The 17,904-nt window shown below is 48.8% G+C and overlaps 1 protein-coding gene across 1 annotated transcript in view; it reads right to left on the bottom strand.

The window, feature by feature from the left end:
• Positions 1-16,652, bottom strand: part of OPRD1 (opioid receptor delta 1) — a 39,941-nt gene extending 23,289 nt beyond the window's left edge. The window contains exon 1 of the mRNA XM_049875917.1: positions 16,426-16,652. Within this exon, the coding sequence (XP_049731874.1) occupies positions 16,426-16,652 (227 nt within the window). The remainder of the gene's footprint in view (positions 1-16,425) is intronic.
• Positions 16,653-17,904: the final 1,252 nt, after the last annotated feature.

Raw genomic sequence — 17,904 nt, 5'->3', positions numbered from 1 at the left:
AGATACACCTACTTAAGAAATACTTAGCGGTGCCTTCTTTGGGCCAGGGACTGAGCTAGGAAACAGAGTATGAGATGAATGAGACACAGTTCCTGCCCTCTAGGAGCAAGCAGTCTAAAAGGGAAGGCAGACATAGAAACAAGCAATTATACTACAGCTATAAAACAGTGCTTCATGCACATCTCCCCACTTTCTAGGTGCCAAGGACTGGTGTCTGGCACTTGATTTACATCATTACATATAATACTCACACTGACTACAGCATGCACCATCACCCACATTTGGCAGATGAGAGGACTGAGGCTCAGAGAGGCAGAGGCCCAAGGTCACACTGCACAGGGCATAGGTTGTAGTACTAGAGCTCAAGCCTCGGTCTGTCTGGCCCCAAAGTCATGTTCTTCAGCACTAGGCTAAGGCTGTCCCTAGGAACCACGAGGTCTCCTCACCCAGAAAAGGGTGATGACAACAACCTCATTGTTGCAGAGGTCAATGTGATGAGAAGCAGTGTGATACAATGGAGAGAGAGCAGGCTCTGCAATCAGACACTAGCCAGGTGTCCCTGGGCAAAAACCTTAGGTCTCTGAGCCTCAGCATCTACATCAGTAGAATGGGCACGTTAAACTGCTCCTACCTTACAGGAGTGTTATGAAGATTAAATGAGATTTAGCAAGTAAGGTGCCCTATACATAGTCTTCCAGCCTTGTGAAAGCACATACCCATTTTTGCCATGGTTGTAATTTGTGGGTTTTTAATTTTTTTGTGTCCTCAACCACTACCAGTTGTCATCAAGTCAACACTGACTCGGCAACCTCATGTGTGTCAGAGTAGAATCACACTCCATGAGGCTTTCAATGGCTGATCTTTTGGAAGTAGATTGCCAGGCCTTTCTTCCAAGGAACCTCTGAGTAGACTTGAACATCCAACCTTTCAGTTAGCAGCTCAGTGCATTAACTCTTTGCACCTTCCAGGGACTCCTTTGTGTCCTGGGTGGTGTGTCCTGGGTGATATGTCCAAACCATTCACCAATTTAATGGTTCAATCCCACAGTTCCATGTTAAAATATTGCCCACAAGTTTATCGTTTTTAGTGACCACCGTGTGGATGTTACAGTTTGCCTAACCTGTCCCCCTAAGGGACACTCTTTGAAGACAAAGAGTCATGCGGGCCCTGTGCAGAGCACTTTATACACATTCTTACATTGGAATCACACTTGCCCTGGGAAGTGGATATCAATATTTTCCGGTTCAGTTCACAGAACTAAACAGTGGCTGAACTGTCAGTATGTGCCTTCCCCAACACCAGCTCTAAATATCCTCTCTGACACCAATTGCAGATACAGTTCTTCTTCTGCCCCGAGCCACCCGGAGCTAGGTCAGTTCACAGATTTAAGGGCACAGTCCTCCAGACTGCCTCGTTTGCCCAAGACATCATATACCAGCCGCAAGCTTGGGGCCCCCTCACTTCTGACCTGCCACCTACAAATTCGGGGGTTCACACTATCCCCCTTGCGTTCAGTAATTCTCTAGAATGACTCACAGAACTCTGAGAAGTACCATAAAACCTGTGAGAACAGGAACTCAACAGGACTGCCTTGTTTTTCTGGGTCTCACAACTTTTCCACGTTGGACAGGGTCCTTATCGCTTTTCTACTGCGGTCTATTAAGGATTCTACCTCATAAACACCCAGTGAGTTTTCCTTCTCTGACAGGTTACCGTCTTACAAAGGTTCCAGCTTTCGCCGGTTTTACTGTATTTTACTTACGATTACAGTCTTATTATAGCAAAAATGATACAAATGAAGAGACACATAAGGCAAGATCTGGGAGACTCTCCAAAGTGGGGCTTCCACATCCCAAAGGACACATCACCCTTCCATGCATCAGTGTCTTTCGCCAACCAGGAAGCTTACCTTAGCTTCTGTATCCAGAGTTTTTACTGGGGTTTCATTACATAGGCATGATAGATTGAATCATTGCCCATGTAGTTGAACTCAATGATCAGCTGCCCTTCCCTCCCCAGACGCCAGGCTGATATCCTGTTGTGGATCTTCTGAGTTACAAACCTGAGTCGTCTTGTTAGCATACCACAGATTCCAATCACTTGGGGCAAGTGTAAGGGTTTAGGGGTTATCTCCCAGGAATCAAGGACAAAGACCAAACTCTTTGAGTAAAGTTAACTGTACACCCCACAGTGGTCCAAAGAAGAGAAGTTGTGCTTGTCTGGGAATGTAAAGTGAACAGAATCAGAATCCAAAGTCAGATGTTCTGGAAAGCCCAGGTTTCCCACTTCCAGGCCTTTGGTCATGCTGTGTGCTACTTTTTATTATATTTCTGTGCCTGCACACAACAGAGTTTCATTTTTGTTTTGTTTCTTTAATATTTTATTATTTTAATAACTTTACAAATAAGTCCACCCTGTTCCACAGCCCCTCCCAATCCCTGGCCTTATGAAAACAGCAGGAATCAGAAGATGTTATGGGTTCTCCTTATTCATTAAAAGAAGATGGAAGGAATACACAGAGTCACGGTACCAAAAAGAACTGGTTGATGTTCAACCATTTCAGGAGGTATCATATGATCAACAATCAATGGTATTGAAGGAAGATTTTCAAGCTGCACTGAAGGCTTTGGCAGAAAATAAGGCTCCAGGAATTGACAGAATACCAACTGAGATGTTTCAACAAACAGATGCAGAGATGAAGGTGCTCACTCATCTATCCAAGAAATTTGGAAGACAGCTACCTGGCCAACGAACTGGAAGAGATCCATATTTGTACCCATTCCAATGAAAGGAGATCCAATAGAATTTGGAAATTATCAAACAATATCATTAATATCACATGCAAGTAAAAGTTTACTGAACGTAACTTAAAAAGGCTTGCAGCAGTACATCAACAGGGAACTGCCAGAAATTCAAGCTGGATTCAGAAGAGAATGTGGAATGAGGGATATCATTGCTGGTGTCAGATGGATCTTGGATGAAAGCAGAGAATACCAGAAAGATGTTCACCTGTGTTTTATTTATTTTATTTATTGTGCTTTAGGTGAAAGTTTACAAATCAAGTATCTCTCATACAAAAAGTTCTACACACCTTGCTGTGTATTCCTAGCTGCTCTCCTCTTAATGAGACAGCACATTCCTCCCCTCCACCCTGTATTCACCGTGTCCATTCAACCAGCTTCTGTCTCCCTCTTCCTTCTTGTCTTGCCACCAGACAGGAGTTACCCACATATTCTTAAGTGTCTACTTGAGCCACGAAGCTCACTCCTCACCAGCATCGTTGTCTATCTTATAGTCCAGGCCAATCCCTGTCTGTAGAGTTGGCTTCAGGGATGGTTTCAATCTTGGGCTAGCAAGAGGTCCAGGGACCATGACATCCAGGGTCCCTCTAGTCTCAGTCAGACCACTAAGCCTGGTCTTTTTACGAGAATTTGAGATCTGAATCCCACTGTTCTTCTGCTCCATCAGGGATTCTCTGTTGTGTTCCCTGTCAGGCAGTGATCAGTGGTAGCCAGGCACCATCTAGTTCTTCTGGCCTCAGGCTGATGGAATCTCTAATTTACATAGCCTTTTCTGTCTCTTGGACTCACCTTTACCATATGTCTTTGGTGTTCTTCATTCACCTTTGCTCCATGTAAGTTAAGACCAATTTATGCATCTTAGATGGCCACTTGCTAGTGTTTAAGAGCCCAGGTGCCTCTCACCAAAGTGGGATGCAGAACATTTTCTTAGTATATTTTGTTATGCCAATTGACCTAGATGTCCCCTGAAACCATGGTCCCCAGACCCTCTTCCCTGCTACTCTGGCCTTCAAAATGCTTGGTTGTATTCATGAAACTTCTTTGCTTTTGGTCTAGTCCAGTTGTACTGACTATCCCTGTGTTATGTGTTGCCCTTGCCTCTCCCTCCCTCCCGACCCTCTTAACCATCAAAGGATATTTTCTTCTGTGTTTAAACTTTATCTAGAATTCTTAAAATAGTGGCCTTATACAGTATTTGTCCTTTTGCAATTGACTAATTTCACTCAGCATAATGCCTTCCAGATTCCTCCACATTATGAAATGTTTCACAGATTCATTGTTGTTCTCAATCATTGCGTAGTATTCTGTTGTGTGAATATACCATAATTTATTTATCCATTCATTACCTGTGTTTTATTGACTACGCAAAGGCATTTGGCTGTGTGGATCATAACAAATTATGGATAACATTGCGAAGAATGGGAATTCCAGAAAACTTAATTGTGCTCATGGGGAACCCGTACCTAGACCAAGAGTCAGTAGTTTGAACAGAACAAGGGGATACTGTGTGGCTTAAAATCAGGAAAGGTATGCATCAGAGTTGCATCCTTTTACCATACCTATTCAATCTGTATGCTGAGCAAATAATCCGAGAAGCTGGACTATATGAAGAAGAATGTGGCATCAGGATTGGAGGAAGACTCATTAACAACCTGCGTTATGCAGACGACACAACCTTGCTTGCTGAAAGCAAAGAGGACTTGAAGCACTTACTGAAGAAAATCAAAGACTACAGCCTTTAGTATGGATTATACCTCAACATAAAGAAAATGAAAATCCTCACAACTGGAGCTATAAGCAACATCATGATAAACAGAGAAAAGATTGAAATTGTCAAGGTTTTCATTTACTTGGATCCACAATCAACACCCATGGAAGCAGCAGTCAAGAAATCAAAGACATATTGCATTGGGCAAATCTGCTGCAAAAGACCTCTTTAAAGTATAGAAAAGCAAAGATGTCACTCCGAGGACTACGGTGCACCTTACCCAAGCCGTGATATTTTCAATCGCCTGATGTGCATGTGAAAGCTGAACAATGAATGAGGAAGACTGAAGAAGAATTGGTACCTTCAAATTATTGTGTTGGTGAAGAATATTGAATATACCATGGACTGCCAGAAGAACAAATAAGTTTATCTTGGAAGTGCTCCTTGGAAGCTAGGATAGTGAGACTTCGTCTCACATACTTTGGGTGTGTTATCAGGAGAGACCAGTTCCTGGAGAAGCACATTATGCTTGGTAAAGTATAGGGTCAGCGAAAAAGAGGAAGACCCTCAACGGGATGGAATGACACAGTGGCTACAACGATAGGCTCAAACATAGCAACAACTGTGAGGATGACACAGGACCAGGCGGTGTTTTGTTCTGTTGTACACAGGGTTGCTATGAGTAGGAACCAACTTGGTGGCACCTAAAAACAACAACCTTACTCATGGACACTTCTTCATATGTATTTTGACACATGTGGGCTATGGTGTCAAGGAGGCCTCAATTCAATGGCTGAATCTGCCACTTCCCAGTGTGGCCCTGCAGGCCTTCCTCTCTATCACCTTGCCAATTTATTTTACTTCATTGCCTATTAAAAAAAAAAAAAGTTGCCACCCAGTCAATTCTAAGTGAATTATAATTTCTGAGCCTCAGTTTTCTCATCTGTTGAATGGAAACAAACATGGCACCAACCTCATAGGGTTGGGAGAATTAAATGTGACAATAGGCAGGAGGCACTTGACATAGAGCTGGGCACTTTGTGCTCAAGAAACATCAGCTTTTACATGTGTGGTGTTAAGTTCCATTCGGTCAATACTCCACGCTTTGCTGGGATGCTCTCTTACCTGGGATGATGAGGTCTGGGTAGATGGAAAGAGTGTCTTGTGGCTATCTGCTTCTCCCAGAAGAACAGCCCTCTGGCCACATGCTGGGCTCTATTCCCTCTCACCAGGGAGGAATGGAAAATCACTAGATGTGGGGCATTTCCTAGCACTCCAAAAGGATGAATTTTTGTAACCATGGAAAACAGATTATCTCCATCTGTCCTGCATGGGCATCTGGAAGCAGCCTGGTCCGGAGAAGCAGCTTCTCTCCCTTGGCTTAACCCCTGTTCCTGCTTCCAGAGTGCTGGGCAACCAGCCAAAAGACATCATTATCACCCACTTCAGCTTCTAACTGTGGTCAGACCCTGTGCTAAGGTCATATGTGTACCATCTCCCTTAATCTTTGTCCTTGCTGTTTCCTCTGCCTAAAACGTTCTTCCTCCCAGCAACCAGCCTCTGCTCAAACGTCTCTCCTCCCATGGCCCCCCTATCTACAATTGCAGGTCTGCTGCTCTCTATCCCCTTACCAATTTATTTTACTTCATTGCCATCCACTCAATTCCAATTCACGGCAACCTCGTGTGTCAAGACAGAACCGTGCTCCATAAAGTTTTCAGTAGCAGGTATTTTGGAAGTAGATTGCCATGGCTTTCTTCTGAGACACCTCTTGGTGGAGTTGAACTTTCAACCTTTCAGTTAGCAGCTGAGTGTGTTAACTGTTTGCATCACTCTGGGACTCCCACTGTGTATGACTCTAGCCTTACATCTATTTGCTTATTCTCCACCAGAACATCAGCTCCATGAGGGCAGGGACTGTGTCTTGGTCACTGCTGTATCCCCAGCACCCCCAGCACCTAGAACTGGTATCTAGGCAGGGATCAGTAAATATCTGCTGAATATATGCTTACTACAATGCTGTGATGTATTTTCTATCATCCCCATTTCACAGATGAGCAAACAGGCTCAGAGAGGTGGGCCCAAGGGCGGACAGCCAGCAAGCAGTGAGTCTGGATTTGAAGCCCAGTCTGTCCACCTCTGAAGGATGTGGCTGCCTCTCCAGCTGTTGGCCCCACCCAGGGGGTTTGGGGTTCTTCAGGCTTGTGAAGTGTAGTCAGTGGCCCTGTGGCCAAGCCACTCTATGCAAGAAACCACTTTTTATAATTCCAGGTACTACTATTTCCAGCTGCATTTTGGTTCTCCTTTAGTTGCAAGCATGGAAAGGGATGGAAGGAGAGAGAAGGAGCAAGGGGTTAAGAAAGCAGGGTTCAAATCATACCTCAGCCACTAACTCAAAAGACATAGAACCTCTTCGGGCCTCAAGTTCCTCATCTGTAAATCAAAAGGGCTGAAGTTGACATACAGGGTAGCAGAGGATAGGGCAATGCTTAAGAGGATGGGCTCTGGGGTCAGAACAAGCTGAGCTCCAAACATGACCCTAGGACTTTGGGGCAAGTTACTCTACTTCTTTGAGCCTCAAGTTTCCTCATCTGTAAAATGGGGCAACAACATGCACCTCATATGGATTTTGTGAGGATTAAATGGGATAGTGTATACACACTTCTAAGCAGAGTGCCTGGTACAAAATAAGTGCTCAATAAAGAGAGTCATCATCCATAATTCAAAATTCTACGCCTTGTTGGGAAGGTTACTTCTGCAGGGGAGGAGAGGGAGGCTGTTTCCACCTCTCCCCATGTGTTGACTGAACAGGCCTCCTTGATCTCCCAGGACTTGAAGTTTGAGTTCTTTCTGCTTACTAAAAAAGCCTCGGAAAGCTGTAGAAGACAAGGTTCTTTCCGTGCGCACTCTCCCCAGCCGGAGACAAAGCTGTTGATTTCTGTAGCTGCACTGGGAGCTATAAATCAATAGAACACAGCCAGACACCCCACCCCACTCCACACCCCCCAGCTGGTAATGGGGCCACTGCAGCCGGCCCGACAGTAAGTTACCAATTTGAGCCAGGCTTTCTGCTCTATCCATGATTATCCCTCTTCCTGCGCATGTTATGATGTTCCGGGTAGCCAATTTGATTTTGAGGTCCCAGGACTCTGGGGTTAATTAAATCATGTCTTGCCCTCACACTGTCCCCTTCCTTTCAAAGTTCAGGCATCCGCCAGGGAAGGGAAACGGGGAATCTGAGATCATAGTAGCCAAGGATCACTCCTCAGTCATGGTGGGAGGGGCCTGACATTATGTCTGTCTTATCTTTTCTCCACCTGAATCTCTAAAACTGACCCTAGGACTCTGGGCAAGTTATATCACTTCTTTGAGCCTCAAGTTTCCTCATCTGTAAAATGGGGCGACAGCATGCATCTCATCTGGATTTTGTGAGGATGAAATGGGATAGTACTCCTGTGCATACCTGTGGTTTTCCAGCATCTGTTTGCATACCTTCAGTGATGGGCAGCTCTCCACATTACAAGCAACCCATGTCTTCCTGGAGAGCTTTGAGTGTTGTAAAATTCCTTACAGAAATAATCAGAGATGTGCTCAAGCATATGCGTTCAAGAATGTTCACAGCAGCATTACTTAGATTGGCGTAATATTGGAAATAACACCAGTCCCGCCAAAGAGGGCACATACACGCAATGCAGCCATCAAAATTATGTTCTCAAAGAAGGTTTGATAATATGAGAACACACGCTATATCGTTAAGTGAAAACGCGTCTTAGAAAATATTGTATATGACCTGATTTAATTAAAACAAGCAAATATACATACAGATTCAGAAAAAGAGACGGAAGGAAATACACCAAAATGACACCATTCTTCTCTTTGTGGTGGGATTACAGGTGATGTTTGTCTCTTCTGAAACACCTCCCTGTATTCTAAAATAACCACTGTGTTGCCTTTATTGTAAAAGAAAATTTCTAATATTGAGCTGATAAAGGTTCCCTGTAGCATCCATCCAATAATTATAGTTCTATCCTCTGGGGCTCAATAAATGTTGATCGAATGAATGAGAAGTCAGTCTCGCTCTTCTTCTAAACAGTCATAATAAAAGAAAACATTCCTTGAATATTTACCAGATGCCTGGTTGCATCTGAAGCCCTTCATATGTCCTGCCTCATGAACTCCTCATAATCACCCTAGGAGGTTCCACCACCACTCCCGTTTTACAGATAAGAAAACTAAGGCCCATAGAGGTTGCATAAACATTGCCCAGTCTCACTCTCTTAGTAAATGGCCCAGCTGGGACTGGCTTCCTGGTCAGCTAGGCTCTGATGTTCAGGCTCTCAACCAGTTACCCGCACAGAGGCCTACAGAGGTTTGCAGACAGCAATCTGCCCCCTTCCCCTGCCCTGTTCCTCACTTCTCTAACTAGACATCCCCAGCTCTCTCCTCCATTCCAAACATGTCTCATCCCCAGCAGTGGTAGGGTGGACGTGAAGGGGTTTTGGAGTCAAAGGACCTGGGTTTGAACCTCGACTCTCCCCCTTTCTTGCTGTGAGAGGAACTTGCCCTCTTCTTTTTTTTTTTTTTTATTGTGCTTCAAGTGAAAGTTTACAGTTCAAGTTAGTTTCTGATACAAAAATTTATACACACATTGTTATGTGACCCTAGTTGCTCTCCCTGTAATGTGACAGCACACTCCTCTTTTACACCTCAGATTTCCCACGTCCATTCAACCAGCTCCTGTCCTTTTCTGCCTTCTCATCTCGCCTCCGGACAGGAGCTGCCCGTTTAGTCTCATGTAAAAAAAAAAAAAAAAAAAAAAAATTTTTATCTACTTGAGCTAAGAAGCACACTATTCACGAGTGTCATTTCATGTCTTATAGTCCAGTCCAACCTTTGTCTGAAGAGTTGACTTCGGGAATGGTTTTAGTTTGGGGCTAACAGAGAGTCTGGGGGCCATGTCTTCCAGGATCTCTCCAGTCTCAAACAATTAAGTCTGGTCTTTTTACTAGAATTTGAGTTCTACGCCCCATTTTTCTCCTGCTCTGTCAGGGACTCTCTGTTGTTCCCTGTCAGGGCAGTAATTGGTGGTAGCTGGGCACCATCTACTTCTTCTGGTCTCAGACTTGCCCTCTTCTAAGCCACCATGTCCTCATATATAAATGAGAATATAAAGCCTTGGTTGCAGGGCTGTTGTGCAGCTTAGAGAAGCCTCTGGTACCTGGCTCAGGCTCAGGGAGAAGCTCCTCAGTGTCCTTGTTGATGCCTCTGGACTCACCGTCAGGTGTCTATGAGTCACTTCGCCACCCTCACCCCCAGAATGAGCCATGCCTGGGAAGTGGCAGGCTATGTGGCAAGGTGAGGGCTGCTGCTCACTCTCCCTGCCCCTGCCTTTCTGTACAATTGACAAGAAGTTTTAGAAAGAGGACAACTGACACCAGGGTTTCAGTGATCCATTCAAGGTCATACAGCTCTTTCACTGCCCTGGGCCAGCCTGTCTGGTGTTCCCACACTATGCCCCTCCCAATCCAATCCACCCTACACATACCCACACCAAATCCATCCTCCTGAACAGCATTCTGCACAGCTGCTCCAAAATCCTCTTCCCCATGGCCTGAGACCTAACATTCTCTCATTTCCCAGCATGGCTGGCCTCACGAGGGACCAAGGGTCTGCCCAGCCTCAGCTCCCCCTGCCCAGACCCTCAGCTCCAGCCTCAGTGCAGCCTCGGGCCTCTCTCCAGGCCTCTTCTCAGTCCTCCCTCTCCACACACCCGCCACAGAACACTCTGTCCAATCTCCTGGGGCCAGTCCATGGATTCCCTCTTACATTTGCGGCTCACTGGGAATCTTGGAAGGCGGGGACTAAGAAGATTCATCACTGTCTCCTTAGGCCCTGGCTGAGGCTCAGCACACACCAGGAGACCATGGTGAGGAGGACACCTTCTCACAGGGGCCCCAGGCACTCTCAGCTGGGCCACAGTGAACCTCCTTGCCCTCTGCTGCTCTGGCTCCTCTGCTGAGCCTTTCTTTGTACATGCTGTTCCCTCAGCCTGGAATGCTCAGCCTCCACCTCTCCATGCAGCCAACTCCTGTTTCCCTTCATGGACTCTGCCCAGGCATCTCTTCCTCTGGAAAACATCTGGGACCACCGGCTAGCCACTGGGTCAGGTGCCTCCCCTGAACTCCCACAGCTCCGGGAGGCTGCAATTGTCCTTGAAGTTGCAAGTAACCAGGGGGTGCTATGGGGCATGGCCGTGCTGGGGACCTGAGGCCCTGCAGAGGCTCCAGCTGAGGGTCTGGGCAGTGGGAGCTGAGGCTGGGCGGCCTCACAGGGTTAGCATCACCAAATGCTGGTTGAATGAGCCGATGCCGGCAGTGGGATAGGGCCCAAGGTGGGAAACACAGACAATCACTCCAATAGCCACCAGCTCAGCCACCTGCAGCAGTTGAAGGGGTGCTGGTTAGTCGCAGCACCAGGCACGTACTGAGGGCCTGTGCTACCGCCTTTACGTGCATGACCTTGTTTCATTTAATCCTCCCAATAATCAGTCACGATCACCCTTCACCATTTTTTTTTCCTTCACCGTTGCTCTCAGCATGTAGCATTTTACAGATGAGGAAATGAGGTTCAGAGAAGTTAAGCAGTTTGCCCAAAGCCATACCACTAGGACGTGGTCCAGCTGGGATGGAGACCAGGCCCCAGCTGTGACCTTCACTATGGCACTGCATGGCTTCACTGGGACCTCTCCTGGCTTAGAGACCCTGGGTTTGGATCCCAACCAGGGCAAGAGAGGGGAGGGAGACAAGAAAGCAAGGGACTCATTCTGTGCCTCCAAAAACAAGAAAGGGACTCAATGCTCCAAATTCTGCAAAGTTGATACTTGAGTACCTTTCCCAGCAGCCCCTGGCACCTCAGTAGTAGACGGAGGGTGTCATGGATTGAATTGTGTCCCCCAAAAATATCTGTCAACTTAGCTGGGCCATGAGTCCCAGTATTGTGTGACTGTCCACCATTTTATGTGATTTCCCTATGTGCTGTAAACTGTGTCGCTACGATGAAATGAGTTGGGTTAGTGGCAGTAATATTGATGAGATATATAAGATTAGTTAGTGTCTTATGCCAATCTCTTTGAGATATAAAAGAGAGAAGCGAGCAGAGAGACAGGGGGACCTCATACCACCAAGAAAGCAGCGCCTGGAGCAGAGCATGTCCTTTGGACCTGAGGTTCCTGCACTGAGATGCTCCCACACCCAGGGAAGACTGATGACAAGGACCTTCCTCCAGAGCCAACAGAGGGAGAAAGCCTTCCCCTGGAGCCGGCACCCTGAAATCGGAATTCTAGCCTACTGGACTGTGAGAGAACAAACTCCTCTTTGTTAAAGCCATCCATTTGTGGTATTTCTCTTATAGCAGCAATAGATGACTAAGACAGAGGGGACAATCGGAGCCCCTCATTCACCTGTCATGATCTCACCCCAGCCCATGCTGACTGGCCCAACATTCCCCCCTCCTGGTCCTGTGTGCCTGGGATGGGAGGGAAAGCAGGATGCTTTACCAATGTTATCTTATTCCATCTTTAGAACAAAGGTACCAATGAGGTACTATTATCTACATTTTACAATGAAAAAACTGACACAGAGCTGATGCAACTTGTTAAAGATCTTAGTAGGGAGCCAGCACTTGATTCAAAGAAAAGCCAGAAGAGATATGGGCTGAGGGAGAGATCAAGGGGCAGAGAAATATGCCGCCAGAAACAGAGTCCCACAAGTAGGCTGGGGATGGAAAGAGGCAGAGAAGGGGGTTGGGGGATTCATAGCAGGGTACAAAGCTGCTGGAATAGAATCGGGGAGAGTCAGAGGCCAGAGGACAGGGAACACCTGTGAGAACAGACAAGAGGCCAGGTGGAAGTGCACCGACACCATTCTCTAGCCCAGATTCTGGGAGGAGGCAAACCAGGAAGTTTCCAGCCATGTGCAGGGGAGATGGGGTCACCTGCCAGAGATTAAGGGTCTGCTATCGACTGTTTTGGATCGACTCGAGGGCACTGGGTCTGGGTTAAGCCTGTCACACCCCACACTGCCCAGGAGGCTGCCAATGAGAACTCTCTGAGCTGCCAGCTCTGCTCAGGGCACCACTCCGCCCAGAAGAAGGAGCTGTCCTGTGTCTGCTCTGAGGACCCAGGGCACCCCCCGAGGCCAGCATGGAGTCACCATGCTGGCCTGGTGGACTCACGCTGTAGGAGCAGCGACTAAGGCTCTGCCCTGGGGACCAGGTACCTGAAAAATTCTGCTTCCACTTCACAGAAGCCTTGTTCTCAGCAACCAAAGGCTCTTTGCTCGAAGCACAGCTCCCAGAGGCCCCTCTTGGGCATTCAGAGATGCGTGGGCTTCTCAGGCACATGCAGGGAAGGGGAGAGGGCCAGAGTGCAGGGGAGGAGGAATGGAGAATACCTGATGACCTGGGATTCTGAGAGCTGCCCGTGTGGCATGCTTCCTCCAGCACCAGGCTTTTCCCTCAGCTTTTTACCTAATTACCTCCTCCTCACCCTCTAGCTCTCAGCAACCCACAGAGGCCTTCCTTCAATCTCCCGTGCCAGGCGAGACCCCCTCCCCATCGTGGGCTCCCAAAGCCCCCACAAACTCTCTTTCATGGTCCTTAGCTGCAAATTTGAGTTTACTGGATGACTAGTTGATCAATATCTGTGTCTCACACCAGACCCTGAGCTCCATGAGGGCAGGGACAATACGTTTTTTTCCTTCACTGTCGCTCTCCGCATCTAGCATCTACGTCCATAGAATTTTCTGGAATTACTTTTTTTAATTCCTTCACAAAGAGACCACTCCTCCTGCACACCCCCCCCCCCCCGCCCACCACCACCAATTCTCAAAGGGTTTGGGGTCAAAAAGGCTCAGATATCACACATTATCTCATTTAATCCTCACACAACACTGGTTGCATTATTGTTATTCCCACTTTACAGATGAGGAAATGAGCTTCAGGGAGGTAGAGTCAACTAGCCCAACTATATGGCGAGGAAGGCCTCTGAAGTCAGGATTTGAACTCAGATCTCTCTGGCTCCAGAGCTCCGGCTCTGTCCACCTGCTTTCCTGCTCCCAGAGTCCTCTGGATCTCCTCTTGCAAACTTCCCCCGACCCCAAAACTGCCTAAGCTCAGAACTGATAGGATCAGTCCTTCATTCATCCTACCAATCAACCAACTCACTTATCAGTTGTGTAAGACTCCATGCTGGGTGCCAGGGAACCACAGGCAGATGAGAGTTCACGGAGCCCTTCAGGGGCTTTTCTCTGTCCTGGGCTGGCCTATCCTCACAACTCCTGGGGCTTCGGCAGCAGAAGCCAAGCTCTACGCAGCTACCCTGTGCTCAGCCACCAAGACTACAAGTGTCAGCCCCATCGTTCCCCCTCCCCCAGGACAGCAGCCTGAAATACATGGGTTAATAAAGGTAGGATCCTATGTCTCCACATTCTCTGAGGATTCTAAGATAAGAGGAGGGGCTCCCGGAAGTCTGCCCTCCTCCTTCCGTGATATGCTTTGACTACCCCCTACATCAGGCAGCTATGGAAAAATTTCCAGACTTGGACTCACAAGGCCAGAGCTCTAGTTCCAAGTCTAGTGCTAGCTGTGGGACCTGTGGAGAAAAAGTCACCTTGCCTCTCTCTGTGCCACAGGTTCCTCATCTATTAAATGGGCCTGATGATAATGATGACCCTAAAGTCTGTTCCACAGGGTTGCTAATGAGGAGTCAATCATTCAGACCCAGAGAAACAGTTGTCACATAGATGGTCGGCCAGGGAAATGTCTTAGCAACATGGGGACCAGTTAAGCTGCTCACAAGATGCGCTCAAAAATGGGGAAGGTTGGCTGGGAGCGCACTAGCAGGCTGAGCCTGGAGCCTCCCCAAAGGGGCCTCTCAGAAGTGGGAGGCCTTCCCTTTGCTCAGTGGTGGTGGGGGGAGCTGTGCTCATCAGCCCACCAGCTAGAGGGCCCTGGGGGAGGGGCTGAAAATGGGACTCAACAAACGGATGTTCAGCTTTCACCAGACCTGAGCACCTGGAGCTTCTCTAGGGAGAGTGTGCCAAGAGCCTGAAACTCTCCAGCTACTCTCAAGCCCACCTTAGGACAAGCACCTGCCTCATTTTTCCTTCTGCGTCATCTGGAAAATTCCTCCTCCTCCTCGCACAGACGGCTTCCATTTACCGGGCCAGGCACCAGGCCAGCTGCATTACAAATGCTCTCTCAGGGACACCCCACCACAACCCTGCTGAAGCAGGTTCTATTATGACTGTAGATTCTATAGATGAGGAAACTGAGGCTCAGAGAGGCTAAGTGATTTGCCCAAGTCACAGAGGCCGCTTGTGGCAGACCTGGGATTAATATTAAGATTAAAATCTGGGGATCTACACAAAGTAAAGGTCAGTCCTGCCTGTGCTTGGCGGAATTTTCCCACTGTAGCTGGTGATGAGTCACTGAAAGCATGGGAAGTTCTTGTGCCCTCCGCTCTTCCTGGGGAGCAAAGATGCTGCTGTTGATGCCAAAGCCCCCTTGACACCCACGCACCTCATCCAATGCTGCAACATACCACGCTATGCCCTGCAGAGGCCCCATACATACTTCTTAACATAGGAGATCAGGTCTCTATTCTTCAGACAGAGAAGCTGAGGCAGATGGGAGGCGGGGCAAGGAGAATGGTGCCCCCATCCCCCACAACAAGCATCAGTGACTGGGCTGGGACCACAGTTCATATCTTCAGCCTCTGAAACCCCTATCTGCCCTCTGCGCTGTCTGAGCTCTATGGCTCAGAGAGGTTTAGGGCTATGCCCTTGGTCAACCATCACCAATGACCCATTTCCAGTTAGCAGTAAATACCAGGCCATCTTTGTTGTTTTAAGGATATGAGTTTACTCTCAGTCCTTTTTCCTGTGTTTCAGCTGGTGGGGCTGAGTCTGGAGGGCTACTTCTGGGGCAAGCTGATGACATTTTAGAATCTCAGAGAAGGTCCCAGCATTGCACATAGATACCAACAAGATAACCTGAGTGCACAAACTCCACTCCAGCCCAAACAAACCACGGCTGCCTTTGGAAGAAGTAATGGCCATTTGAGGAGGGGAGGAGAAAATTAGAGGCAGCATTTGTGAGGACCATCTGAGGCCTCTTGGAATCATGACTAGACTTTCTGACTAGATGGCCACTGGGGAAAGGAGCGGGAGTTGACTGGAAGCTCCACAGCTGTAGCCCCAGGATCCAGAGCCCATGGGCTCTCTGTTGGCAAACATACAGTTGCACACACATAGGTGCTGAGGCCACTCTGGGTGCCTCCCTCCTCTCTGGGCCTTCAGGGGTTTGACAAGAAACAACACAGTCACATTGTCACATTCTCATACACAGAGAATCACAACCTGACAGTTTGTGACAAACACACCACCATAGGGACTCCAACAGATGATCACCAAATGTCACTCTTTCAGTGCTCCCACAAACACTCTCCTGTCCCCCCTACCTGCTCTGTGCTCACACACATTCGTCTCCCCAGAGGCCCAGGGTGCCTTAGAGCATCTCCACCCATCTCTGAGAGGTTTCAGAGGTCTAGACATCGGTGCTCTCGGGAACACAGAATCACCTACTCAAAACTGTGACATACACACAAACTGCCCCCAAACTGTCCCACATACCCTGATGTAGAAACAAGAGGATGCCAACAGACGATCAAATCTTATTTAAACACACTCCAGCGTCACCCTCGCAGGGACAGTGGCTTCCCCGCTGGGCCCCTGGCGCCACCTGCAGGAAATGCTGAGGCCCCCGGGAGTACGGGGTCCAGCATTAAGGTCCCAAATCTACCGTCCCCACCCTCACCCAGGTGCCCAGTCCCGCGTCGCCAGCCCGCAGCGGACTCACCGGACGATGCCGAACATGACGAGCACGTTGCCCAGCAGCCCCACAGCGCACACAGCCGTGTAGAGTGTGGTGATGGCGATGGCCAGGGCAAGGGATGAGGCGCTTCGTGCGCCCGGCGGCCCCGACGCATTGGCGCCGGCACTAGGGAAGGCGCTGGGAAAGGCGTCCGAAGCGTTGGCGAGGAGCGGGGGCTGCAGCTCCGAGTCTGCAGTGGGGGTCGGCTCCATGGCAGCCCGGCGGCCAGCGCCGCGTCCCTCCGCACCGTGCGCCCTGGGCGCAGGGACTCGGAGCGAGGGACGCGCCAAGGATCGAGGCCCTGGACCCGACGCCGCGGGCTGCAGCACCCCCGCCGCTCCGCTTGCTCCGCGCCTTCGCCGGCCTCCTTGCCGCCTGCACTGGTCCTTTCCCCGTCACCCGCCGGCTCTGCTTGCCCTGATCGCTCTGAGCCAGGAGCCGCTGCGGGCTCCTCGGACGCGCCCGCCGCGCGCACCACGTGGCCCGGAGGCGGGAGCCAGCCTGCGCCCGCAACCGGGGGTGGGCGCTGCACCACTGCTCAGAGCTGGCCCTGGGAGGTCTCGGGCCCTCTCCTTGGGGCTGCCGAGCTATCCTGGATGCGCCTTTCACTCTAGCCTGGGCTCACCTCCGCACCCCCTTGCGGCTTAGAGTGAGAAAGATCTGGATGTGAATCCTGCCTCTTGCCCCTGCACTAATGAGCAGAGTGACCTTGAGCAAGTCACTTAACCTCTCTCAACTTCATTTTCCTCATCTGTGAAATGAACATAATCCCACCACCTCCCTCAGAGGGTTGTTGGGGAGATTAAATAAGATGACGCGCATAATCAGTGCCAGCACATCAAGTCAATTCGGACTCATAGTGACCCTACAGGACAGGGCAGAAGTGCCCTCATAGGGTTTCCAAGGCTGTAATCTTTGTGGAAGCTGACTGCCACATCTTTCTCCCGAGGAGAGGAGTGGGCTGGTGGGTACAAACCACTGAGCTTTCGGTGTTAGCAGCCCCAGCACTTTACACTGCCCCAAACCCATGCTCCAGCCACACTGGGCTGAAGGAAATTTTTTTAAATATTGCATTCCATGATGGTTTTTGAGTTCCTGATGGATACAGAGGTGCTGTGGTGGAAAGCCATAACTAAAAAGAATTTCCTTCATCTTTATGAGCCTCAGTTTTTTCATCTGTAGGGAGGTGCAGACTGGGGTGAGGATACAGAAAACACAGATGCTTTGCCAGCTAAGAAGGGCTGCCTGAGCATGAGTTATTAAGCCATGAGGATGAATAAGACAACTTGTCTCTTAAAGGAACTCACAATCAGGATGTAAATAACCAAGTGAATGAGGCATTGGTGGTTCAGTGTTGGAATTCTCTCCTCCCACGTGGGAGACCCCGTGGCCAATAAACCTCTGTGCAGCTACCGCTCACCTGTCAGTGGAGGCTTGTGTGTTGCTGTCAAACTGAGCAGGTTT

This window comes from Elephas maximus, chromosome 3, assembly GCF_024166365.1.
Source record: "Elephas maximus indicus isolate mEleMax1 chromosome 3, mEleMax1 primary haplotype, whole genome shotgun sequence".
Taxonomy (NCBI): domain Eukaryota; kingdom Metazoa; phylum Chordata; class Mammalia; order Proboscidea; family Elephantidae; genus Elephas; species Elephas maximus.
This window is presented reverse-complemented; position numbering and strand designations above follow the sequence as displayed.